Source organism: Alligator mississippiensis, chromosome 15 (assembly GCF_030867095.1).
Source record: "Alligator mississippiensis isolate rAllMis1 chromosome 15, rAllMis1, whole genome shotgun sequence".
NCBI classification, from domain to species: domain Eukaryota; kingdom Metazoa; phylum Chordata; order Crocodylia; family Alligatoridae; genus Alligator; species Alligator mississippiensis.
In genome coordinates, this window is record NC_081838.1 from 3,804,601 (window position 1) to 3,825,474 (window position 20,874).

Here is a 20,874-nt window from a genome sequence, read left to right on the forward strand (position 1 = left end):
CCAAGCCCCCCATCCCCCTGTGCTCTGCCTCCAGCCCTAGCCCATCCCCCCACATGCCCCACACCCCCCCACACCCACCCCTCAACCCTTTGCCCTTCCACCCCCTCCCCAAGCACCAGCACAATGACATCACAGCCGCGGTGGCCCCCCCCCAGCAGAATAAGTGACATCACAGGGGGCATGGCCACCTCCTAACAGGGCAGTGACATCAGAGAGGGTGTAGCAGGTGCAAGGTTATCATTATTACGGTGGGCGTGCCCCCCCCCCAGCAGGGCCAGTGACATCACAGCAGGTTTAGCCAACCCCAGCAGGAGCAGTGATGTCACCATGTCCATGGCCCTTCCCCCCCCCAAAAGATAGTGACATCACAGTGGGCCTGTGCCCTCCCTCTAGCAGGTGTCATGACATCACCATGGGCAGAACCCCAGCAGGAACAGTGACATCACAGTGGGCATGTCCCCGTCTCCTGCCAGGGCAGTGACATCACAGGTGGCGTGGCCGTGGGCACGGCAGCCATGGTGGCGGCGCAGGGGCTGGCGTGGCAGCTGCTGGTCTGGGCAGCGCTGGGCCTGGGGGGGGCGGCAGAGCCGTGTGAGGGGCAGCGGCGGGAGCGGGTGGGGGCCCCCGAGGGTGGGGGCAGCTTCGTGGTGGCTGCCCTGGCCTGTGGCCTGCTCCTGGCCCTGGCCTACGGCGCCCTCCAGGCCGTGGTCAAGGTGGACGAGGACAAGGACGAGGACAAGGAGGAGGAGGAGGAGGAAGGCGGCGAGCAGGTGGGGGCACGGGGGCAGGGCAGCTGGGGGAGGAGTTCCCCCTCCCCTCTCTGTGTCCATGCCCCCGCCCCATATCCCTGCCTCCATCCACCCCTCCCCGGCCTCCCCTGCCCCTCACCGTGCCCCCCCCCCGCCTCTCCCCGCAGGCCGGCGCGCTGGGGCACTGCTCGGCGCTGCCAGGGGCGGGGGGTCCCGGGTGCCAGGCGCTGGCCAACGTGGAGCACGACCTGCGCGCCTTCCTGGCCGAGCTGCGCCGGCACCAGGGTCGGGCCCCGGATCAGGGCCGGGGGGCCGCCGGCTGGGACCTGGACCGCCTGCACGTCACCGTCTACGAGCTGGAGCCCGAGTAGCCAATAAAGACCAGAGACTGGGCCCCGGCCTTGGGGGGGAGTGTGGGGGGGAACAGATGGACACCCCCAAACCAAAGGCTTTGCAAAAGGGGGTTTATTGGGAAAGGGCTGGGGGGGCCGAGCTCCCCCAAAGAAGAACCCAGGAGTCTGGGCGGCCCCCCGCTCTGAGCCACCTGGACCCCACGCCCCTCCCAGGGCTGGGCAGCACCCAGGCATCCGGGCTCCCAGCCCCTGTCAGGTGTGGGGCGGGCCGGGGGGGGCCCGGAAGGCCTCGGGGATGTCGGCCTCCAGCTTGGAGATGACTCTGTAAATGGGCTTCTTCCAGGCGGGGTCGGCGTCGCGGCCCCCGGCAATGGCCTGGGAGAACTCCCGCACGGCCACCTGCGTCACCTCCAGGAAGCCGGTGGGGACCTGGGGGCAGAGGCAGTGGGTGAGCCCCATGTGTCCCCCCGCAGAGCTGGGCGCATCCCACATCCCCAGTCACAACCCCCCGCAGAGCTGGCTGCCTCCGCTCTACTTGGCTGCTGACACGTCCCACCCCAGAGCCAGCCGCATTTCAGCTCCGTGTCCCCAAGGCCCCACCCCAGAAGCAGCTGTGTCTCTTCTACTCAGCCGCCGACACGCCCCCCAGAGGCGGTCGCATCTGGGGGCCGGGCACCTGGTAGTCGCTGGCCTTGTTGAAGTGCTGGCAGAGGACGCGGGCTAGCTGGCAGGCGGGGGTGACGCTGGGGCCCTGGGGCCCGGCCCGGCCCCCGCTCAGCGCCTGGCGCGAGAACCTCTCGGCCTGGAGGTAGAAGAACTCCCGGAAGTTGCTGAACCACTTGATGAGCTGCGCGGTGACGCTGCGGCTGAACTGGGGCCAGAGCAGAGACAGGCCTCAGCGCTCCCCGCCGGGCAGGGATCCACCCCTGCCACATAGGGATCCACCCCCTGCTGGAAGGGGAGCTGCCCCTGCCAAATAGGGATCCATGCTCCTGCCAAATAATGCCCTGTCACCTGCCAACTAGCGATCCACCCCAGGTGAATAGGGATCCGCACCCCCCGCTCCCCCACATAATGTCTTATCCCTGCCAGACAGGGATCCAGCCCCTTCTGGATAGCCCTGCCTCACCCTGGATATGGATCCCGATCCCTGCCCCCCCACCGTTAAATAATGTGCTATCCCCTGCCAACGAGGGTCTCGTGCCCTGCCAAAGAGGGATCCAACCCCCTACTGAATAGGGATCCATCCCCTGCCACATAGGGATCCACTCCGCCCCCCCCCCATTTAAATAGGGATCCACCCCCTTCCAGGGCAGGGCTGGCCTCTTGCTGCCAGATGGGGGCTGGCCCGCAGCCAGCTAGGATGCACCCCCCCTCCATGATGCTCCCTGCCAGATAAGGCCCTACCCCCCCCAAAAGGAAAGAGGGGAGATCCTACATCCTCCCTACTTGATGGGGCCGGGACCCTGGGGCTGGGGAACCTCCAATCACCCCCGCAAGATGCTGGCTGAGGGGTGCAGGGGCCGGGGGGCAGAGGGGAGCCTCACCCTGACGTCGGGGAAGTAGGCCTTGAGGGTGGCGGCGCTGGGGTAGCGGGTGTAGAAGAACATGAGCTTGGCCTTCTTCAGGTGCCCGGGGGTGAGGCTGCCCTGGGCGTGACGGGGTTAAGGAGAAGCCAGGGGTGGGGGGTGACAGAAAGCAGAGCGGGGACCCCCCCATCCCCAGCCCTATGTGCCCCCTGCCCCAAGTGCCCTGGCAAAGTAGTGCCCTGCCCCTGCCAAATATTGCCCCTCCCCCCCGCATCAAATAGTGTCCCTCCCCTGCCAGCTAGGGGCCATTGCCCCGTGTCCTCCGCCCCATGTAAAGACCCTCTCCCCACGTCTCCTGCCAAATAGAGTCCCAGTCTCACCAGTTGCCCCTGCTACATAGCGGCTGGCCCCCATACAGAGTCCCACCCCCACGTCCACTGCCAAACCATGTCCTAGCCCCATATTTCCTCCAGTCCCACTCCCACGACCCCTGCCAAATAGCGTCCCCCCATGTGCCGCTGCTAAATAGTGCCCTCCCCATATATTGCTTGCCAAATAGTGTCCCCCCGTGTGTCCCCTGCCTGGGACAAGGCAAGGATATGGGAGGCTGGCAGGGGGGCCCGTCCAGGCTGCTGTGGGGAAGCAGGGGGGCCACCGGGGGCTTCCTCACCACCAGTGCCAGGGCCTCAGCCTGGTCCCCCGGGGGCCGGCAGCGGGGTGGGGGCACAACCCCCCTCAGCACTGCGTCCACCACGGCCCCCAGCTCCTCCTTGAGCAGCTGGGCCAGCCCCGGGGGGACCCCCCTCTCCAGCCTGGGGGGGATCCCCGACGCCAGCCCCGCCCAGGCCAGGCCCCAGGAGATCTGGGCCAGGTTCTCCCGCAGCTGCCCCACTTGCTCGGCCATGGCTTCCAGCTCCTGCTGCAGCCGGGCCCGCGCCTCGGGGCCCTCTGGGTCCAGTGACCGGGGCTGCTTGGCTGAGGGGAGGCTGTGGCCCATGCAGGGCTCTCCTGTACGGGAGGCCACCCAAGGCCACGGCAGGTCTCGGCGGGTGTGGGGCACCTCCAGCTTCAAGTGAGGGAGGGACATGGAGAGCTGCAACAGAGGGTGGGGGTAGTTGCCTGCCTGGCATTGCCTGTTCTCCCATCCACCCTCTGACCCTCCCAGACCCTGCTTAGCTTGTAAAAAGGCAGCAGTGCCTCCAAAAAGTGGCAGTAGGGTCCTGGGTAAAGAGGTCTCTCACCAGGGATCAACCCTAAAGGACCCTGCTGGGTTTAGGGGACACACCCAGCACCACTGCAACGATACCACTCCCTCCCCCTGCCGAGCCAAGGGCAACGGGGGGGCTCTCATCCAGGCTCCACCCTTAGCACAGCCTGCTTAGCTCCCAAAGGGACCCTCCAACCCCATCGCTGGGGTACCCCTGGTCTCCCATTCACACCTTGACCCTATGGGACCCTGCTTAGCTCCCAAAAGATGCCAACACACCCCCAAGAGCAGCACTGCCCCCAGCTCGGGGCCTGTTTAAGATGGTCTCCCACGAGTGCCTCTCGCACAGTGCCACCGTGCCCATCCGCACCCCAACCTTCAGGGACCCTGCTTAGCTGCCCGGGGGGGGAGGGGGGGCGCAGGCCTGCCCGCACCAAGCACTCTCTGCTGGCTGCGCCCCTGCAGATGGGGGAGCAAAGCCCCCCTGCCCCAGCCAGGACCCCCCCATGCCCCCCCAACCCCTTCCCCCCTAGCCCCGCCATACTCACCTCAGGGTCTCTGGAGCAGAGTGGGGGGCAGAGCTGTGCTGCCAGCAGCTGGCTGGGTCCCACTGATGGGCAGAGCCAGGGAGGACCCGGGGGTCATCAGGCCCAGGGGGATCAGCCCCACCTTGGGGGGGGGAGTGGGGAGGAGCGAGGGTGGTGATTGGGCAGAGATAAGACTCCTGTCAATCAAACTGGGGTGGGGGGCAGGTGCCAAGGAAGAGGCTGGAGACAGAAGGAAGTGCAAAGGAAAGACCTGGCGCCCAGGCCCCCAGACCCCCCTGCCCGAGAGCGCCCAGGCCGCAGCCCCACCCTGCCAAGCCCTTGGCCCAGGCAGGTGCCCGCTGCCTTCGCCTCGCAGCTGTCGTCCAAGGGGGCCATAAATCACCCCATAAACCCAGTGGTGTTTCCCCGGGGGCATCTGGCAGCTAGGAGGGGCAATGGGGTAGGGGCGGGCAGTTCCTGGGGTGGGAAACGGAGCCTGGAGGGGATGCCATGGCCCTCCCAGGCCTGGAGAGGAGCCAGGTGTCTGGGCTCCCAGCCCCCTGCCCCCACTCCCCCCCCAGAGCGGGGGAGAACCCAGGTGCCGCCTGCTCCCACCCCCTCCCCCAGCTGGGGAGAACCCAGCCCCCCAACCTGGGCAAACTGAGGCAGGACCCCCCCCACACTTGAAAATCCTGAGTGCCATAAATCTCCACCCCCCCCTCTGCCCAGCCAAGTTCCCAGGCCAGGCAGGGCCCATGTTTATCAGCCCCGTGAGAACCAGCCCGCCCAGTTCCTCCTGCCCAGTCCGCACTGGGAGCCGTAATTGGGCTCCATAAAAAGGCGCCTTCGCCAGGGAAAGACACTCAGGCGCCGTTCTCAGGCCGTCGGGATGAGTGATGGCCCCTGGGTGCGGGCGGGGCGGAGGTGTGCCGGGGACACGGACCGGCTGGCACAGACACAGGTACACCCCCCCCCGGAGCACGCAGGTGTCCGGGACAGCCTCCGCCCCATCACGACCAGCTGAGCCCAGGGAACGAACAAGCCATGTTTATTGAGAACTCCCCTGCAGCCCCCCAGCCCCTGACTGCCAAGTGGGGGGAGGCAGCCCCGGGGACCCCCTGCCCTCCCCGAGCTGGAGGGAGCGCAGGTGTCCAGGTCAGCTGCACACCCCCTCCACCAGCTCCAGCAGGGAGCCCTCCCCCCGCTTCCCCTCCACCAGCTCCCAGGAGGGCCGGTGCTCCAGGACGCCTGGGTCCTTGTAGGCTGCCTTCTGGAAGATCACGGCCGCCCCCTCCACCCGCAGCCCGTGGGCCTCGCACAACTCGGCCACCTCCCCCTCGCCCTCGGCCGCCAGGAGCCGGGCCAGGCGCTCCAGCGGGAAGTGCCCACGGCGGGAATTGAACCCGTGGCTGAGCGTCAGCAGGGCCTGGCGCCGGGCAGGGGCCACGTGGGGGTGCAGGGCGCAGCTGGCCAGGTAGGACAGCCCCCGTGCCCGGCGGAAGAAGCGGGCCCAGTCCCGCTCCAAGAAAGCCCAGTGGATGTCCAGCGCCGTGCGCAGCTCCGGCGATCCCCGCAGTGGCGCCGGCAGGTCCAGGGTCTCTCGCAGGGCCTCAGAGGAGCCTGCGGGGGGGAAGCGGAGTCAGGACCCATCTCCCAGCCTCCACCCCCCCACGCAGCACCCCTTAGAGCTGGGGAATTGGGGCACACGGTCTCCCATGCTCACCCTGACCCTCCCCAACCCTGCTTAGCTACCAGCCCCGATCACCCCCGCTGAACTTGCCCCCCTGCAGTACAGCGCCCCCTGCTGGCTGCCCCCACCCAGTGCCCCCAGTACAGGGGGTGCAAAACACCCCCGCAATTGGACCCCATTTCCTGGCAGCCTCAGCAGAGGCGGCTCCTGTGGTGCCCCATGCGGGCAGGGCACGTGGTGGGGAGCAGTGTCTGGGAGCGAGACCAGGGCCGGGAAGAGCCCAGGATCATGGGGCAGCGACAGCACAGGGCGGGGGCTGGCAATCCACTGCCCACGCGCCCCTGCCGTGAGTGCGGGTTCTGCGGGCAGGGAGCGGATCATGGCTCTGCCTGGCCCCACACTGTCACCGCCCCATGATCCCGGCCCCGGACGTCTGTGTGGCTCCAGCCGGTCTCCATGTAGACCCTGGGATCGTGGTGCCAAGGTCCTGGCTCTGCAGGCAGGAACATGCGGATCCCGAAGTCTCCAAGGAGACCAGCTCGGAGCGGCGCAGCTGTGTCCGGGGCCAGGATCACAGGGTGGCGAGTGCGAGGCTGGGGCAAGGGCAGAGCCCGCACTTGTGGCAGGGGTGTGGGTGGCCCAGTGCTGTCACCACCCGGGAGGACCCGGCCCTGCCCTACTGTCTCAGCTCCATCCCAGTGCCCCCTGCCTGCGCCTGTCCTGCCCCTGGCGGTGGGTGTGAGGCAGATGGGCTGGGGTGCCTTGGCAGTGGGCACCATGGCCAGAAGAGCCAGGGCTGCCAGGAAATGGAGTCTGGCGGCCTACAGGCCATATTTTGCCCAGGTTGCCCGGGCCCGGTACCTCACCCAGGTTGCACAGCAGGAAGCAGGCCTGGAAGAGGGGCTGGGCGCGGTGCGGGCCGGGCTCCCGGTAGCAGCGCCGCAGCCCGGCGAAGGTCTCCTGGAGCTGTGCGCGGTGCAGGTGGGGGTCCCAGAGGGCTGGGGGCTGGGCACCCAGGCAGTAGCCGGCATGGAGCAAGTAGGCGGCCACCCGTTCCAGCAGGGTGGCGTAGGGCGCCCCCCGTAGGCCCTGCAGGGCAGCGTCCAGCCTCACGGCCCGCAGCCGATCAGTGATGAAGTCATAGCCCTCGGCGGGGGCCACGGCTGTGGCCGCCTGGGACTCCACGCAGCCCAGCAGGTGGCGCACCGTGGCCAGCAGCACTGCGGGGGGGCGGAGCTCTTCGGGGAGGGGGCGGGGCTTGCCAGCAGCCGGGCGAGAGTACTCCTTCACCGCCCCGTCCTCCTCCTCCAGTCGGTGCAGCCGGCCCTGGTGCTCCCGCCGGGCTCTCTCTGCCGGGGGGCACATGGCCTGGCAGGTGCCCACCGGGAACTCCTCCATGGGGGGGCCTGCGGGGTGGGAGGAGAGAAAGAGAAGGGCAATTAATTAGGGACGCCGGTTCAAGCCCAGATTCGGGAAGGATCGGGGCCCTGGCATGCGGAGGGAAAGGGGACCAGGATCGGGCCGCTAACGGGCGGGGACCTGGGGGGTTATCCGAAGGGGACAGGATCGCACCCGATCCTGGAGGGACCAGAGCCCTAACGGGGGGAGGGGGTGATCCGGGCAGGTGGGGCCGGATGGGATTAAGCCCTAATGCTGGAAGGATTGGGACCCTAAATGGGGGGCGGGTTATCTGAAAAGACAGGATCAGGCCCCTGATGGGAGGGGATTGGGGGGTGTTAATTCGGGGGGGGGGAAATGGATGGGATGGGCAGGATTGGGCCCACATTCTGGAAGGATCCGGGCCCTGATGGGGGGGATTGGGGGGTTAATCTGGGGGGGGTGATGGGATTGACAGGAGTGGGCCCACATTCTGGAAGGATCTGGGGCCCAATGGGGCGGGGGGAGGGGCAGGATTGGGCCGGGATTTGGGAAGGATCCGGGCCCTTATGGGGGGCTCTGGGGGGACAGGATCGGAGCCGTGGGGGGGGGGGGCCTCAGGGCTGGTGGAGAACCCCCCCCAAGCCTCCATGTATCCCACAATGCCTTGCTGCCTTCCCTCTGCCCAGCACCCCCGCTTACCCACAATGCACTGGGCAGGCAGCAGCTTCCTCCCTTGCACAGAGGTGTTAGGACGCCCGGGGTCTCTGCAGCACGGGGAGGCGGGAGCAGGGGGGCCGGGGGGGGCCGGGGGTGGGGGTGGGGGGGCGGGGAGCCGGGCCCCCTGGGTTCCTTCCATGGCTCCAGCTCGAGACCCTCGCGCACAGCCCGGGCGACCTCGCAGGGCCCCACTTCCTGTCCCAAACAGCCCTCACTTCCTGTCCCACCCCCCACTCCCCAGGCCCACCAAAAGGGCCCAGGCTGGCCAGAAGCCACACCCCTGGGTGGGGCTTGAAGAAAGGGGTGGGGCTAGGGGTAGGGGGCGGATCTCAGCTCCTGGACTGCTGGGCTCCCCTCACTGCGCCAGGCCCTGCCTCAGTTTCCCCAGCCCTGCGAGAACAAGGCACCGTCTCCAAAGTTGCACAAATCCGCTTTAGTGTGATGGTACAAGGGCCCCAGAGCCCGGGGGGGGAGGAGAGGAGGGGGCGGGGGGCTTAGGGGGGACCCGGGGGGGCCAGGAGGGGGTGGCGCTGGGCCAAGGCCTCGGCCCGCTCCAGGTACTCGGCCGTCTTCCTCTTCACGGCCTCGCGCCGGGCGGCGTCGGGGTCTCCTGTGGGGGAGACACGGGATCCAGCCAGGCTGGACACACGTATGTGACCCCCCCGGACAGCTGGGGTCTCTCCCAGCTTGGGGAGGGAGGGAAATGGGCTGGTGGGGGTACTGGGGGCCCGGACGCCTGGGTTCTCTAGGAGGGGCAGTGAGGCTGAGGGGTTGGAGTGGGCGGGCTGGGGGCCCGGGGCAGTGGGGTTGAGGGTTTGGAGTGGGGGCGGGGGGCACGGGGCAGTGGGGTTGAGGGGTTGGAGCGGGCGGGCTGGGGGCCCCGGGGCAGTGGGGTTGAGGGTTTGGAGTGGGGGTGGGGGGCCCGGGGCACTGGGGCTGAGGGGTTGGAGCGGGGGGGCTGGGGGCCCGGACGCCTGGGTTCTCCACCCATGCCTTCCCCCCTCCAATTCTGTGCCTCAGTTTCCCCCCAGTACCTGGCAGCCCCTGCAGCAGGACCTGGACGGCGCCGCGGTAGCAGCTCAGGGCTCCGGCCACGTCTCCAGCCGCCTCCCGGGCCAAGGCCCCGCGGACCTGAGCCGTGGCCTGGGCCACATACCCCCCCCCAGGCACCCCCGGCCCCGGGTCCAGCTCCCACAGGGCCTCGGCTGCTGCCTCGGCCTCTTCCTCTGCGCCTGGGGGGGGCAACGCGGGGTTAAACCTGGCAGGGACTCCCCCGCACGCCCCCAACCAGCACCCCTGGATCCGGCCCAGATGGGGGCCCTCTCTGCTTCCCCAGCACCCCCTGCTGGTGCTCCAGGATCGGGACCTACCGGCAGCCAAGACAGGGTCGAAGAGGGCCAGGTCGTGGGGGGGCAAGGCCCCGGGGGGGGGCGACCCCCTGTCCTCATCTTCAAGGCCCCCCCCAGCGAAGAGGGCGTCCAAGTCGGCGTCTCCCTGCTGCTCCCGGATGCCGAGGTCCCCCCCTGTGGGGGGGAGGGGGTGCTGGGAGGGGGGCAGGACACCCCGCTCCCTGCCCCCAGCTCTGCTCCAGGGAGCACCAGGCCTCAGTTTCCCCACTTGTATGGGGGCAGGGCTGGAGGGGGTGGGATGGATTATGGTAATGCTCCTAATAATGAGCATTCAAAAATGGGGGGCTGCAAGAGGGTTATCATCACGCTGTTAATAACAAGCATGAAAAATGGGGGTGGGGGTCCTCTACAATGTGACCGTAATGCTGCTGATAATGGGCATGCAAAAATACAGTATGTTCATACCCCATTGTTGTTAATTCTAGGCAGGCTACAAGGGGCAGGAGCTGCAGGAAAGCTACCACCATGCTGCTAATAAAAGGCATGTGATAATGACACCCAGCTCTTAACTGAGGGGGTCTCTATGGGGGAACTGTAATGCTCCTAATAGTGAGCACACAGAAATGTGGCCCAGATCTCAGCTGTTGCAGGGTGGGAGGATGAGGGAGGATTAAAGATAAGGTAATGCTGCTAAGGTGGGTCAACACTGGGCAGGGGCCGCAAGAGATACCGTAATGCTGCTAAAAACGAGCATGAAAAAATAGGGCCCAGATCTCAACTGAAGGGGGGGGGAAGGTGGCATCTGGGTAGGTCTACCGTAATGCTCCTAATAACAGATATGAACAAATAGAGCCCAGATCTCAGCCAGGCAGATTGCGGGGTGGGAACTGAAGGTACTGCAATGCTGCTAAGAATGGGCCAGCTAATACGGGGCTGTAGGGGGTGCCATGATGCTAATAACGGGCATCTATAAAGAGGCCCTGAACTCAGCGGTGCCAGGAGGAGCTGTAGGGAGTTACCGTAATACCACTAATAACGCACCTAATAATATGGAGCACAAGCCCACATCAGGGGTGAGACGATTAAATGACGCCACTAAAAACTGGCGTGCTATAAAGGCGCTGGGGGGGGCAGGACTCAGCTGGTCTGCGCCAGGCTGTAACAGCTTGGCTTTGTTCTCTGCCCACACGCACCCTCCCAGCTCCATGTCACAGGGCCCCATGCCACAGCACCACGTGCTGAGCTGGAGGGAGCCAGGGGAGCCCTGTATAGAGAGCCAGGCTGGAAACCTGCTCACAGCCCCCCTGGAGCTGGAGGGAACCCAGGTGCCCCAGGTCCCAGCCCCCTACCTGTGTCCTCTCCCTCTAGCCTGTAGCTCTCGGCTCCCAACGTCTCCTCCGCTCCGGGGCTCCGTGGTTCCAGCTGCTCTGTGGCTGCCTGGGTCTCATCCAGACCCCCCGGGGGCATTGGGATGAGCGGGGGTGGCAGCGAGGGCAGGCTGCAGGCATCCAGGGGAGTCCTCACTTCCCCGCCCTGGAGGGGGAATGAGCAGGGTGAAGGGGAGGGAACCCAGGCTCCAAGCCCAACCTGCTTTCACCCCCGCCCCAGCCACAGCCCCACTCCCCTCCCCGAGCTGGAGAGAACCGCGGTGTCCAGGCCCCTACCCGGAAGAACTCCTTGAGCTGGGGGCTGTTGGTGAGCGCAGGGATGGGGACAGTGAAGCGCAGCATTGTCTCAGCCGCCTGGCGCCGCTCCTCAATCACCTCGGGCTCAAACCGGCCTGAGGGAGGTTGGAGGGGGGCATTAGCTGGGGGGGAGGGCTCCTGGCCACTGCCCCCACCCAGTCTGGCCTGGGCACTGGCTAGGCATGGGGCAGGGGCCTGTCCCCTGTGCAAGAGGTCCCGATCCAGGCCGGATCCTGGGGCAGGGGGCACGGGCACCCCCACTCCCCGCCCAGAGCCAGAGAGAACCCAGGTGTCCCGCCCGGGCGAGACCAGCAGTGCCCCCTGCTCCCCGGACACCTGGGTCCCTCCCCATCCCAGACGTCTGGGTCCCTTCCCATCCCACCCCGGACACCCGGGGCCCTTACCAAAGACCTGGGCCTTGGGGAAGGCGGGGAAGTCCTCGAGGCGCCGGAAGAGGTGGCGGTGGGTGTAGGCGAGGTCCCCGTGCAGCTTGCGCAGGTCGCTGTAGCGCTTCCACACGACCACCTGCGCCCGGGCGGTGTCAGGGCCACAGCACCCCGCAGCCCCGACCCTGCAGCCATAGCCGGGACCTGGCACCCCCCAGGCTGTGGGCTGTCTGAGCACACTCGCGCAGGCACGCACACCCCTCCCCGTGCCAAAGCACACACATGCAATAGGCACAGGCACACTTTCACATGCGTGTGCACACAAATGTACACACACCCCCTCCTCCCCACGGGCACACGAGCAGATATGCACACACACATACGGACAGTCATGACCTTCTGCACACGTCCATGCACACCCATGCACACGCATATGACTGCATGCACACGCGTTCACGCACACACATGCAGATGCTCTTGCATGACCTGTGTACACACACATCTATGTGTGCACACATCTTCACGTGTATAACAGACAAACAGACGTGTCCACCCATGTATGCAAGCACGCAGAATGGGTATGGATGCGTGTACGTATGGGCACACGTATGCTTATGCAAAGACACAGGCGGATCCATACCCCAGCACCCACTTCACCAAGCACCCTCTCCACTGCAGGCTGCTGCCTGGGCCCCCTCCCCTGCGCCCCCTTGTCCCCTCCCGTGTCCCTGTCCCCCCTCGCGTCACCTCCTTGATGTCCTCAGGGTTCGTCTTGGACACAAACTGGGGGCAGAGGAAGAGACGGGGGCTTAGTGGGGGGTGCATGACACGGACCCCCAGACAGAGACACCCATGGAGATGGGGGGCAGAGTGTAGTTCAGGGGGCCAGGGGCGGGGCCATGGCTACAGAGCTGGGGGCAGGGCTATGGTAGGGGCGTGGTTTGGTGTGGCAGGGGGCGTGGCCATGTGGGACACTCCCTGCCCCTGGGGGGGACGGACTCCCGAGGGCTGGCAGGGCTGCCTTCTTAAAGGGGCCACGTGCCCCGGCTCAACCTCCTCCTCCCCTTAAAGGGGCCGCTCACTAGAAATTTACCTCTGCACGGCCCCTCTTAAAGGGTCGCGCATAAAGGGCCACCCCTTAAAGGAGCCGCTGCGCAACAACCCCCCGCAGCCTCTTTAAAGGGACATTTGTGCAATAGCCCCCCAACCCGCTTCTTAAAGGGTCCTTTGTACACTTGCCCCCCGCCCCCCAGCCCCCTTCTTAAAGGGACCGCTGTGCAACTGCCCCCAACCCAACTCCCCGCTACGCTCCATTTAAAGAGGCCGCACGCCGCCTCCCCGAGGCTTTTGCCCCTCACCTTGGCCGTCACTTTATACTCGGTGTAGCCCTTGGGGTTGGTCCTCGGCTCCGTCACGGTATAATCCCGCTGGTACTCGTCCTTCGCCTGCCGAGCCATCGCCGCCTTTCCTTTAGGGGGCTGCGGCCCCTTTAAATCCCGACCCTCTCCCCAGCTCCCCCCCCTCCCCTGCCGCGGGCAGCCGCGAGGGAGCGGAGCCGCCACTGCGCATGCGCTCGAGTGGGACGGGAGCGGCGACGGCCTTGCGGCCACTGCGCACGCGTGGCCGGGCCCGCCCCGTCTTAGGGGGCATCTGCCAAGTGCGAAGCCTAAGGCGAGCCGCAGAGCCTAGGGCTCCTCTCTCAAGTGCTTCCCCGATGGAGGAAAGGAAAAGGGGGCAGGTGAGAGGTAGTAGGGGCAGGGTCTGCAGGGCAGGGGCAACGAGCCTGGTAATCTAGGGAGACCCCAGGCCCCCTGGTGCCCTACCCCTCCCCAAAAGCCTGAGAGGTGGGTTGCAGCCCCCTCTGGGGTGGAACAGACAGAGACCTGCCCCTCCAGCAGTGAAATGCAGCCTGTTCTGGGGTGGGATGTGAACAAGAGTATTGTACGTGAACCAGGTCCCATGTGTAGCTGCTTCTGGGGCAAGGCATGAATGCCACTCTGGGTTCTTCAGCCAAGACTGGGGTTGGGATGCAGCCACCTGTGGGGTGGAGCAGACAGGGACCCCTCAACAGGCAACAAAACACAGCTGGTTCTGGGGTGGCGCACAGACACGGCTAGAACACATAAACCCTGTGCTAGGATGTGGCTGCTTTTGGGGCAGGAGCCTCCTAAGACAGAGGTTGGGATGCAGCTGCTTCTGTGGTGGGACTGTGGCTTCACAGCTCACTGCAATGGGGCGCATAGTACCGGAAGGACAGGCAGAGCTGGGCCTGGAGGGGGCAGGCCAGTGATTTTATTAGTGCGACACAGGCAAGACTTAACACAACGATTGAGGGGGGGGCCAGTACCTCTCCTTCTTTCCAAGCCCCCTCATTCAAGGAATTCAGGGCCCCCCTCACCCCAGCCTCCCTTCTCGCGGCCCTATCCCAAGCCCCCGCCCCCAGAGGCGATGCAGGGTCCTATCCAGGCGAACCCAGGGGTCTGATGGAGGGTGCAATCCGAGTCCAAAGGAGAAGCAGTGATGTGGGTGACAGGGAGGGGAGACAGGCCTGCCCTCCACACCCCCAAGGAGGGACCCCGTCAGGGCCAGGCTCAGTCCGCGGTGAAGATGCGACTGGAGATGTCGTCCAGGAGCCAGTCGATGCCCACGAGAAGGTTCTGCCCCGTGACCGCGCTGCAGGCCTGGATGCACCAGTGGTGGCTCTTGATACTGTCCAGTTCCAGAGCCTGGTAGATGGGGGAAGAGGGAGAAGGCTGAGAGCCCAGGCATCCCAGCCCCCAGTGCCCCCTGCTCCAAGCCCCTGGACCTCAGAGCTGGGGAGAACCCAGGCATTTGGGCTCCCACACCCCCTGCTCTAACCCCTCAGCTCCCACTCCTGTCCTAGAGCACGAGAGAACACAGGAGTCCAGGGCTCCCAGTCCCTGCTAGTCTAACCCCCACCAGGCCCCACTCCCCTTCCACAACTAGAGACAACCCAGGCATTCAGGCTCCCAGCCTTCACTCTCCTCCCAGACCCAAGGAGAACCCAGCCCCTGTGACTCTTACCTCGCGGATGGCATTGGAGTTCAGCGCCCCCGGCAGGTCCTGTTTGTTGGCGAAGATGAGCAGGGTGGCCCCTGACAAGCGCTGGGGGGTGGGATTAGAAGAGGGTCAGCAACCTGAGCTAGATGTGTCCTCCTCCACCCCAGCTCCCTACCCCCTCTTGCAAACAGGGTGATTTCCAGCCAATAGTCACCCCAGAATCCTCACTTTCTTGGACATTTGGTATGATCCAGGCCCCTATTACCCAACCCCTACTTGGTAGAACCCCCTCCACCCAGACTTGGTACAATCCTGTAGACACTTGGGTCAACCCAGGACACCTAGCAAGGCACTCCCCCTCCATGATAGTTGGTACAGCCCATCAGTCCCTGCTGAACACTGCCCCCAGCCAAAGCTTGGTACAGCCCTGAAGCCCCCTGAAGATATATGGTGCAGCCCACAGACCCTGCAAAGCATCCCCCCCCAACCAAAGCTTGGTACAGCCCACCCTGTAACATTGCTTATAATCTCCCCATACCCAGCTGCATGGCTTCCCCCCCCCCCCCCACTTAGTGTATCCCGCCCCATGACGCCTACAGCCCCTGAGGACACTTGGTACATCCTTCTACCCCCCAATACTTGGTTCAGTCCATCCCTATCTGGTATAGCCCTCCCATGTCCAACAGTATGGTGCCCCCTACACCACTTGGTACAATCCTGCAGCCCCTGACACAGCCCCGAGCCCCCACCAATACTTGGAACAGTCCATCCCCATAACATTGGCTATAGGCTTGCCATGGCCACCTACCTGCAGCCACCTGCCCCAACTCAAGGGCACCCCCTTCCCCTCCTCTCCGCCCCTACCCCAGCCTTGGGTACACACCTACCTCTTCCACCAGGAGGTTCTGGAGCTCCTGCTTGCAGAGGGCCAGGCGGTGCCGGTCCGCACTGTCCACCACCCAGATAAGCCCATCTGTGCTCTCAAAGTAGTTGCGCCAATAGGAGCGCAGGGAGCTCTGTCCCCCCACATCCCAGATGTTCAGCTTGAACCTGGGTGGGGGAAGAGGAGACACAGGCAGCATTAGGAGGAGATCCCAGCATGCTATCGTTCCCCCCTCCCACTCCAGCCCCCTTGGTACAACCCTACAGCCTCCTGAAAAGGCTTGTTACAGCCCATAACCCCCTCCCTAATACTTGGCACAGTCCATCCCCATAACAGCTGCTGTAGTTGCCCCATGGCCAACTGCATCCCCCCCCACACTTGGTACAACCTTGCAGTACGGTGAGAGTATTTGGTGCAACCCATCCCCCCATACTTGGTACAGTCCAACACCATAACACCAGCTATACTCCTCCCATGCCCAGCTACATGTCCCCATAACCCAGGCCACTTGGTACAACCCTGAAGCCCCTTGAAGATGCTTGGTAGAGCCCACTAAGGGGAGGGGGGGGTCAGGCTATGCCTGTACCTCGGAGGGAGAAGGGTAGCGGGCTGTACCAAGAGGGTGCCAGGCTCTACCAGTACAAGTGAGGGAGGGGCCCTGGATTGTACCAAGAGGGCTTAAGGAGAAAAAGCTGGGCTGTACCAAGGAGGTGTGGGGGGGTGAGGAAAGGGTGTCAGACTGTACCAACCCAAGCAAGGGGTTGGCACGCGGCTGTACCAACCAGGAAAAGGGAGGGGGGTTACAATCTCACCCTCTGTGCTCCAGGGTCTTGATGTTGAAGCCTAGGGTGGGTGAGATGGTGTCAATGTCCTCCCCATTGAACTTCTTCAGGATGGTGGTTTTCCCAGCATTATCCAAACCACTGGGGGGTGCAGGGGGTCAAGGAAGCAACCACTCAGCACATGGAGATGGGGGGAGGGGCAGGGGGTCACAGCAGGTTTGGCCTGGTGCAGGCCCTCCACCCCGCCTCTGGCAGACGGCACTAGGTACAGGCCCTCTGCCTGTATGAACACTGGGTACATCCACCCCCCAGCTGCACCTGGACCCTCAGCACACCCCCTTCTCTCCTAGGCAGCTGGTATAGTCCACCCCATGCCCACAGGAGCCTCCAAAACATGTGGGTATGGGGTGGGCTACACCACAAGATTCCCTCCTCCAGACATGTGGTACAACCCACCCCATCACAGTGTCCACCTCCTCCAACACTTGGTACAGCCCACCCAATAGTCCTAGCACCTGCCTCCTTTCCCAGACACTTGGTACAGCCCACTCAGTCCACCCCTAGAGAATTAGTACAGCTAATCCCACAAGCAGAGCATCTCCCCCCCTTCTGAGCCATTTGGTACACCCTTTCCAGCCCACCTTTCCACCCCTAGATACTTGCTCACCTGCCCCAGCCCATGCCCTCCCCCCCCACACACACTTGGTACAGACCACCCCATGCCACCTGTGCACCTCACTTCCTCCAAGCCATTTGGTACAGACCCCTTCCTCCCCGCCAAAAAATACCCTACTCCTTCTAATCTGGTACATCCCACCCTGTGCTTCTCTCCTCCCTCTGACACTTGGTACAACCCATCCCTTCCCCCTGACACTTGGTACACCCCCTATCCCCTACACTTAGCAGAGCCCCCTCCTCTTTCAGACACTTGTACCATGTGTACCATGAGGGGTGGGCTGTACCAACCCACCCCTCTTCCCCCAAAACACTCGGTACAGCCCAACCCCTCCTCCTCCAGAGACTTGGCACAGTCCACCCCTTCCCTCAAACACTTGGTTCTGCCCACCCCTCCTCCAGACACTTGGTACAGCCCCTTCCTCCTTTCCCCCCCAACCAAACACTTGGTACAGCCCACCCCATACCCCCAGCCGCCGCCGCTCCCCCCCGGGGCACTTGGCCCGGCCCGGCCCCGCCACTGAAAGATACAGCATCAAAATCCGCAGCTCCCGCTCCTTCTGCCGCATCTTCTTGAGGATGGTCAGCAGCCCCATCGCCACTGGCCCTGCGCCTCCTCCGCCTCGCCCGGCCCCTATTGGCCTGCCACGCCGCCCGTCAGGGAACCGCGCCTTCCCAATGGCTGCGCTCGCCGGCTACCACACCCCCTCCTCCCGGAAATCATAGAAGCGAGGATGCCCGGCCGCCTAGAGGGGCCGAAGGCGCACCGGGGGAGCCTGCGCCGCAGCGCCACCTAGCGCGAGGTGGGTGCGAAGCATAGAGACACCTGCTGGCTAGAAGGCCGCTCGCTGGGGCGTGCATAGCGCCACCTAAGGGGAGGAATTACGGGGGGTCTCAGGCTGGATTTACAGGCCCTATAATGATGCAACACCATTGGCTGCATGCATCAATGACATCACCAGGAGCTGGTGTGAGATAAGAGCATGGATGACTGTACTGTCCCTCCACAGACACCTTCACTCCAAGCCGTAGGGGACCTGGCCCCCATCTGCCACCCCCATAGGGACCCCCAGGCAGGGCAAAGTCAGGACCCGTCTGCCCCATCTCCTGCACCGGGGGGTCCCAAGCTGTCTGATTCAGGGTCTCTCCTACATGCTGACATTTGGGGGGGGGGTGCTTTTGAGCTAAGATCTGGGAGATCCCCCAGGTCCAGGGGGCTAAGAGGACCCCACCCTCCTCCACCCCCTGTGGTCATGTCCCACAGGCCTGACTGGAGCTAGCAGGGAAAGAGATGAGGGTATCTCCTTCTCACACCATTACCTGGGCAGTGCAGGGCCCATCCGGAGGCATCGTCAAACAAGATGCGGGGGCAGCAGGCTTCCCTGGACAAGGCAGGTAGATTTGGGGGTGGGAAGAAAGACAAGAGGGATAGAGACAAGCTGATTATGGATGATCACCTGTCCAGCCAGGTCTCGTTAGCGCTAATGATCCCCTGCATTAACAAAGGAGAGGGGGTGGCAGAAAGGTGACAGTGTTGTGATAGGAGCTGATGGCACCAAGGACCTGAAGCTGATGGAAGATAGAGGGTTGGTGGGATGGGGGGTCACCCTATGCTCCCTGTACCCCAGAACACCCTCAGGCAGCTGCCGATGGAAAGGAGACGAGAGCTGCAGAAGCAGGCACAAGTTCCCACTCAGCTGAATTGCAAGCCCCTATTTCCACATGCCCCCCCTGTGCCTCAGTTTCTCTGACTTGGAATCGCAGACCCCAAGAGCGATGGGGCTGGAAGGGATTTCCCCACAGGCCTGGGTATTCAGTGGTGGGCAGAGGAGCAGGGAGAGGTCTGGGAGCTCCGTGATAATTAGACTCCTATCGCTATCCGGCTTTACATTGATGAAGCCGTGGAGAACACAGGCTGGGTCTGGTTGGTCTGTGTGGTGGGTGCGTGGCTGGACCTGGGACATGGGATTGGACCGGTGTGTAACTCAGACCCAGCACATGGGAGGAGACTCCAGGACCTGGTACATGGGATTGGACACAGCACATGGGATCTGGGGCCCTGCACGTGGGCTCCAGGACCTGGTACGTGGCTCTGGTTCTGGGGCGGCTGCAGACCCCACACAGGATCTGATCTGGCCCATGGCGGCCACCCATGCATCTGCTTCTTACCACAGAGTAAGACCCAGGATAGGTTAACTCTGGGGTAACTGTGCCTCAGCTTCCCCATGTTCAAGGGAGCTTCGGCATGCCTAAGTGGCCCAGCCTCTTCTCAGCCCAGCACCCAGGCTCCCTCCATGCCCTTTATACAAGGGTTTGATCCAGGGAGGGACCCTGGAGGTCAGCAGATCTTAACTCTCTGCCCCACACCAAATCTCACTGAAGGGAATCTAGGTTACATTCCACACACACACACACAGAGCCACTGGTCCCTGGCCCAGCTCCGCAGTGGGGGTGGGTATTGGAGACCCCCATTTCCCTCCAATCACAGGCTCATCCCAGCCCCTGAAGCCAGGAGCTGGGGGTCGCTTACTGTTTAGCTCACAGTAAGCCTAAGAGCTCTGGGCGCACTGCACTGCAGACTTGGTGCAGCAGCCCGGTATGGCGAGCAGGCCGCGGCATAGCTCGTCTGCCCATACCCCTGGCCACAGGTCTGGGCAGACACGGCACAAAGAGCTCCTCTCATGGCAGCTTGCTCATACAAAAGAACGTAAGAGCTGCACAGATGGGGTCAGACCCTAGGTCCATCTTGCCCAGTCTCCTCTGTCCACGGCAGCAGAGCAGAGGATGGGAGGGAGAGTGACTGGGTCTGAGCAGGATTTCCCCCCCCTTGTTCCTCTCTCACTTGCAGCCTCCAGCACTCGAGGCCCAGAACGCTCTGATTCAGAGGCCATGCCCCTAAACCCCCGTGCTCCATAGCTCCTGATGCCCCTTTCCTCCAAGAATGAGGCCAATCCCTCGGTGGACCCCTCGTTCTTGTCTGGTGACAGTTAGTCCCTAACAAATCCCTATAACAACGATCCCTATAATCATAATAAATCTTGCTGCTGTTTAGCACGTTGTAAACCCTTGTCCTGTCCCCCCTCAAGTGTCTCTTTTCTAAACGGAACGGGCCCGGCCTTGTTCATCTCTCCCTCCCAGCCCACGAATCAGCCTTGCTGCCCTCCTCTACTTCTCCTAGGTGAAGCGCCCCCTACCAGGCCTGCAGCGCCCCATAATGCCCAGGGGCATAAAGCAGGTGCTGGCAGGGGTGGACGTAGCCAGCAGGTGTGGTGGGGGGTCTTGAGCCCCGTTGCTCTGGAGGAGGGGGAAGAGGAGCTTTCTGTGCACGTGGGGGTGTCACGCAGGTGGACGATGCCTTCCGTGGTGTCCCCCTCCACGGGTGCGACGGTGAAGGTCTGGAGGACGTTGCAGGAGCCGTAGGGCTCGGAGAGGCCCCGCAGCTCGGCCCCGGGAAGGTCGTCCCCAAGGCTGGGCCTCGCCCCTGGGGGGAGAGAGGAGGGTTAGGGGCTGGGAGGACTCCAGTGGGCCCCAGCTGCCACCCGGGTTCCAGGGATCTCACCCCCCTCCCGCACGGGGTCAGCCCGCAGGGGCTCCCCAGCACCCCCCTCCCCAAGCCTGCGCCCCTCAGCCCGCAGCCATGGGGGGGGTCACCCCAGGACCCCTCCCCCACACACTAGGGTTCCCCCTAGCTCCCCTGTATTGCGGGGGTCACCCCAGCACTCCTCCCCCCACCTTCCACATAAAGGGAAGGGTCCCCCACTCCCGCCTCCCACACAGGGTGTCCCTCTTTTCATCTCCAAGTCCCTCCCCCACGATGGGGCTGTGGCCCCGCCCCATTCCCAGGCACGCACTCACTCCATGTCGCCCACGCAAAAATGGCGGCCGCCTCACTTCCGGTGCCGGGACCGGAAGTGGCTATGTACGCCGGGTCTTCACCCCCA

The 20,874-nt window shown here is 64.3% G+C and overlaps 3 protein-coding genes across 5 annotated transcripts; all 3 read right to left on the reverse strand.

Annotated features, from left to right (window-relative positions):
- Positions 1 to 1,196: 1,196 nt before the first annotated feature.
- LOC102569619 (prospero homeobox protein 2) lies at positions 1,197 to 4,963 on the reverse strand. Its single transcript, XM_014597014.3, has 5 exons — positions 4,387 to 4,963; positions 3,233 to 3,724; positions 2,650 to 2,757; positions 1,779 to 1,973; positions 1,197 to 1,531 (listed from the first exon to the last, which is right to left on the reverse strand). Exons 2-5 carry the CDS (start codon positions 3,716 to 3,718, stop codon positions 1,355 to 1,357), a joined length of 966 nt encoding a protein of 321 aa, XP_014452500.3. The 5' UTR covers positions 3,719 to 3,724; positions 4,387 to 4,963; the 3' UTR covers positions 1,197 to 1,354.
- Positions 4,964 to 5,396: 433 nt separating this feature from the next.
- Positions 5,397 to 13,124, reverse strand: SNX15 (sorting nexin 15). 2 transcript variants are annotated; one of them, XM_006265001.4, is made up of 9 exons: positions 12,931 to 13,124; positions 12,320 to 12,355; positions 11,591 to 11,711; positions 11,166 to 11,281; positions 10,851 to 11,034; positions 9,523 to 9,675; positions 9,187 to 9,384; positions 6,922 to 7,461; positions 5,397 to 5,985 (listed from the first exon to the last, which is right to left on the reverse strand). In XM_006265001.4, exons 1-9 carry the CDS (start codon positions 13,027 to 13,029, stop codon positions 5,522 to 5,524), a joined length of 1,911 nt encoding a protein of 636 aa, XP_006265063.3. In that variant the 5' UTR covers positions 13,030 to 13,124; the 3' UTR covers positions 5,397 to 5,521. The 2 variants fall into 2 exon arrangements, with proteins under 2 accessions (XP_006265063.3, XP_059574448.1); XM_059718465.1 differs by lacking the exons at positions 5,397 to 5,985; positions 6,922 to 7,461 and adding an exon at positions 8,571 to 8,762 and having other exon boundaries at positions 12,931 to 13,120.
- Positions 13,125 to 13,842: 718 nt separating this feature from the next.
- On the reverse strand, positions 13,843 to 20,782 carry ARL2 (ADP ribosylation factor like GTPase 2). 2 transcript variants are annotated; one of them, XM_059718552.1, is made up of 7 exons: positions 20,128 to 20,420; positions 18,254 to 18,315; positions 17,465 to 17,802; positions 16,289 to 16,399; positions 15,481 to 15,643; positions 14,618 to 14,698; positions 13,843 to 14,298 (listed from the first exon to the last, which is right to left on the reverse strand). In XM_059718552.1, exons 3-7 carry the CDS (start codon positions 17,527 to 17,529, stop codon positions 14,164 to 14,166), a joined length of 555 nt encoding a protein of 184 aa, XP_059574535.1. In that variant the 5' UTR covers positions 17,530 to 17,802; positions 18,254 to 18,315; positions 20,128 to 20,420; the 3' UTR covers positions 13,843 to 14,163. The 2 variants fall into 2 exon arrangements, with proteins under 2 accessions (XP_059574535.1, XP_019340278.2); XM_019484733.2 differs by lacking the exons at positions 13,843 to 14,298; positions 14,618 to 14,698; positions 15,481 to 15,643; positions 16,289 to 16,399 and adding an exon at positions 20,666 to 20,782 and having other exon boundaries at positions 17,541 to 17,802; positions 20,128 to 20,414.
- Positions 20,783 to 20,874: the final 92 nt, after the last annotated feature.

What these genes read in the sequence shown, in the direction of transcription:
- LOC102569619 (XM_014597014.3), bottom strand. Translation starts at nt 3,718, where the DNA reads ATGTCCCTCCCTCACTTGAAGCTGGAGGTGCCCCACACCCGCCGAGAC. An exon ending in GGCCCCCCTGCCAGCCTCCC is followed by an intron (nt 2,758 to 3,232) that starts ATATCCTTGCCT and finishes TAACCCCGTCAC; the next exon opens with GCCCAGGGCAGCCTCACCCC. An exon ending in ACAAGGCCAGCGACTACCAG is followed by an intron (nt 1,532 to 1,778) that starts GTGCCCGGCCCC and finishes CTCTGCCCCCAG; the next exon opens with GTCCCCACCGGCTTCCTGGA.
- SNX15 (XM_006265001.4), bottom strand. Translation starts at nt 13,029, where the DNA reads ATGGCTCGGCAGGCGAAGGACGAGTACCAGCGGGATTATACCGTGACG. An exon ending in AGTATAAAGTGACGGCCAAG is followed by an intron (nt 12,356 to 12,930) that starts GTGAGGGGCAAA and finishes CTCTGCCCCCAG; the next exon opens with TTTGTGTCCAAGACGAACCC. An exon ending in AGCTCAAGGAGTTCTTCCGG is followed by an intron (nt 11,035 to 11,165) that starts GTAGGGGCCTGG and finishes TTCCCCCTCCAG; the next exon opens with GGCGGGGAAGTGAGGACTCC.
- ARL2 (XM_019484733.2), bottom strand. Translation starts at nt 20,770, where the DNA reads ATGGGGCGGGGCCACAGCCCCATCGTGGGGGAGGGACTTGGAGATGAA. An exon ending in CCCTTCCCTTTATGTGGAAG is followed by an intron (nt 20,415 to 20,665) that starts GTGGGGGGAGGA and finishes CTCTCCCCCCAG; the next exon opens with GGGCGAGGCCCAGCCTTGGG. An exon ending in ATGGGCCCTGCACTGCCCAG is followed by an intron (nt 17,803 to 18,253) that starts GTAATGGTGTGA and finishes TCCTCCCCTTAG; the next exon opens with GTGGCGCTATGCACGCCCCA.